This window comes from Penaeus monodon, chromosome 21, assembly GCF_015228065.2.
Source record: "Penaeus monodon isolate SGIC_2016 chromosome 21, NSTDA_Pmon_1, whole genome shotgun sequence".
In the NCBI taxonomy this organism is placed as follows: Eukaryota; Metazoa; Arthropoda; class Malacostraca; order Decapoda; family Penaeidae; genus Penaeus; species Penaeus monodon.
In genome coordinates, this window is record NC_051406.1 from 45573110 (window position 1) to 45573565 (window position 456).

Sequence of the window (456 nt, forward strand, 5' to 3'; positions counted from 1 at the left end):
TGGTTAAAAGTTTCATTTTGTATATTAGCCCAAATGATTATTTCTCCTTGGTAAAACTTAGAACTTTTTCTTACCAACTGAAAAAATTATACAAAAATTTAGGGGCTCTCTAATAACAACAGATTAAAAGCTTAAGAATTCTTTTACTTTGTTTCCTTGATTTTTAGTCATTAAAAAAAAAAATTGATATAATTCTTTGTTAAGATGTTTGTAAGCAGATCATAGGTAGAACAATTTCATCTTTACATACAGACCAACCGAAAAACATCTATTCCTGATTCCCTTCCAGGTTTTTACTGGTAAAAAATGTTTTGGGATTAAAGCTTCTCGTGGGGGCCCAGAGGGTGTGGCGTCTCCGCTCCCTTTCAACCGCCAAAAATCTCTCCTCCAGGGGAATGCGCCTTCCATTGCCCTTATGCTGGCAATGGCTAGCTTTTTCTCAAGTATGTCACAAGT

General features: G+C 35.5%; 1 protein-coding gene across 1 annotated transcript in view; it reads left to right on the top strand.

The window, feature by feature from the left end:
* Nucleotides 1-379: 379 nt before the first annotated feature.
* Nucleotides 380-456, top strand: part of LOC119586535 (glycosylphosphatidylinositol anchor attachment 1 protein-like) — a gene marked incomplete at its 5' end in the record, with an annotated part of 7376 nt that continues 7299 nt past the window's right edge. The window contains 1 exon segment of the mRNA XM_037935291.1: nt 380-443. Within this exon segment, the coding sequence (XP_037791219.1) occupies nt 380-443 (64 nt within the window).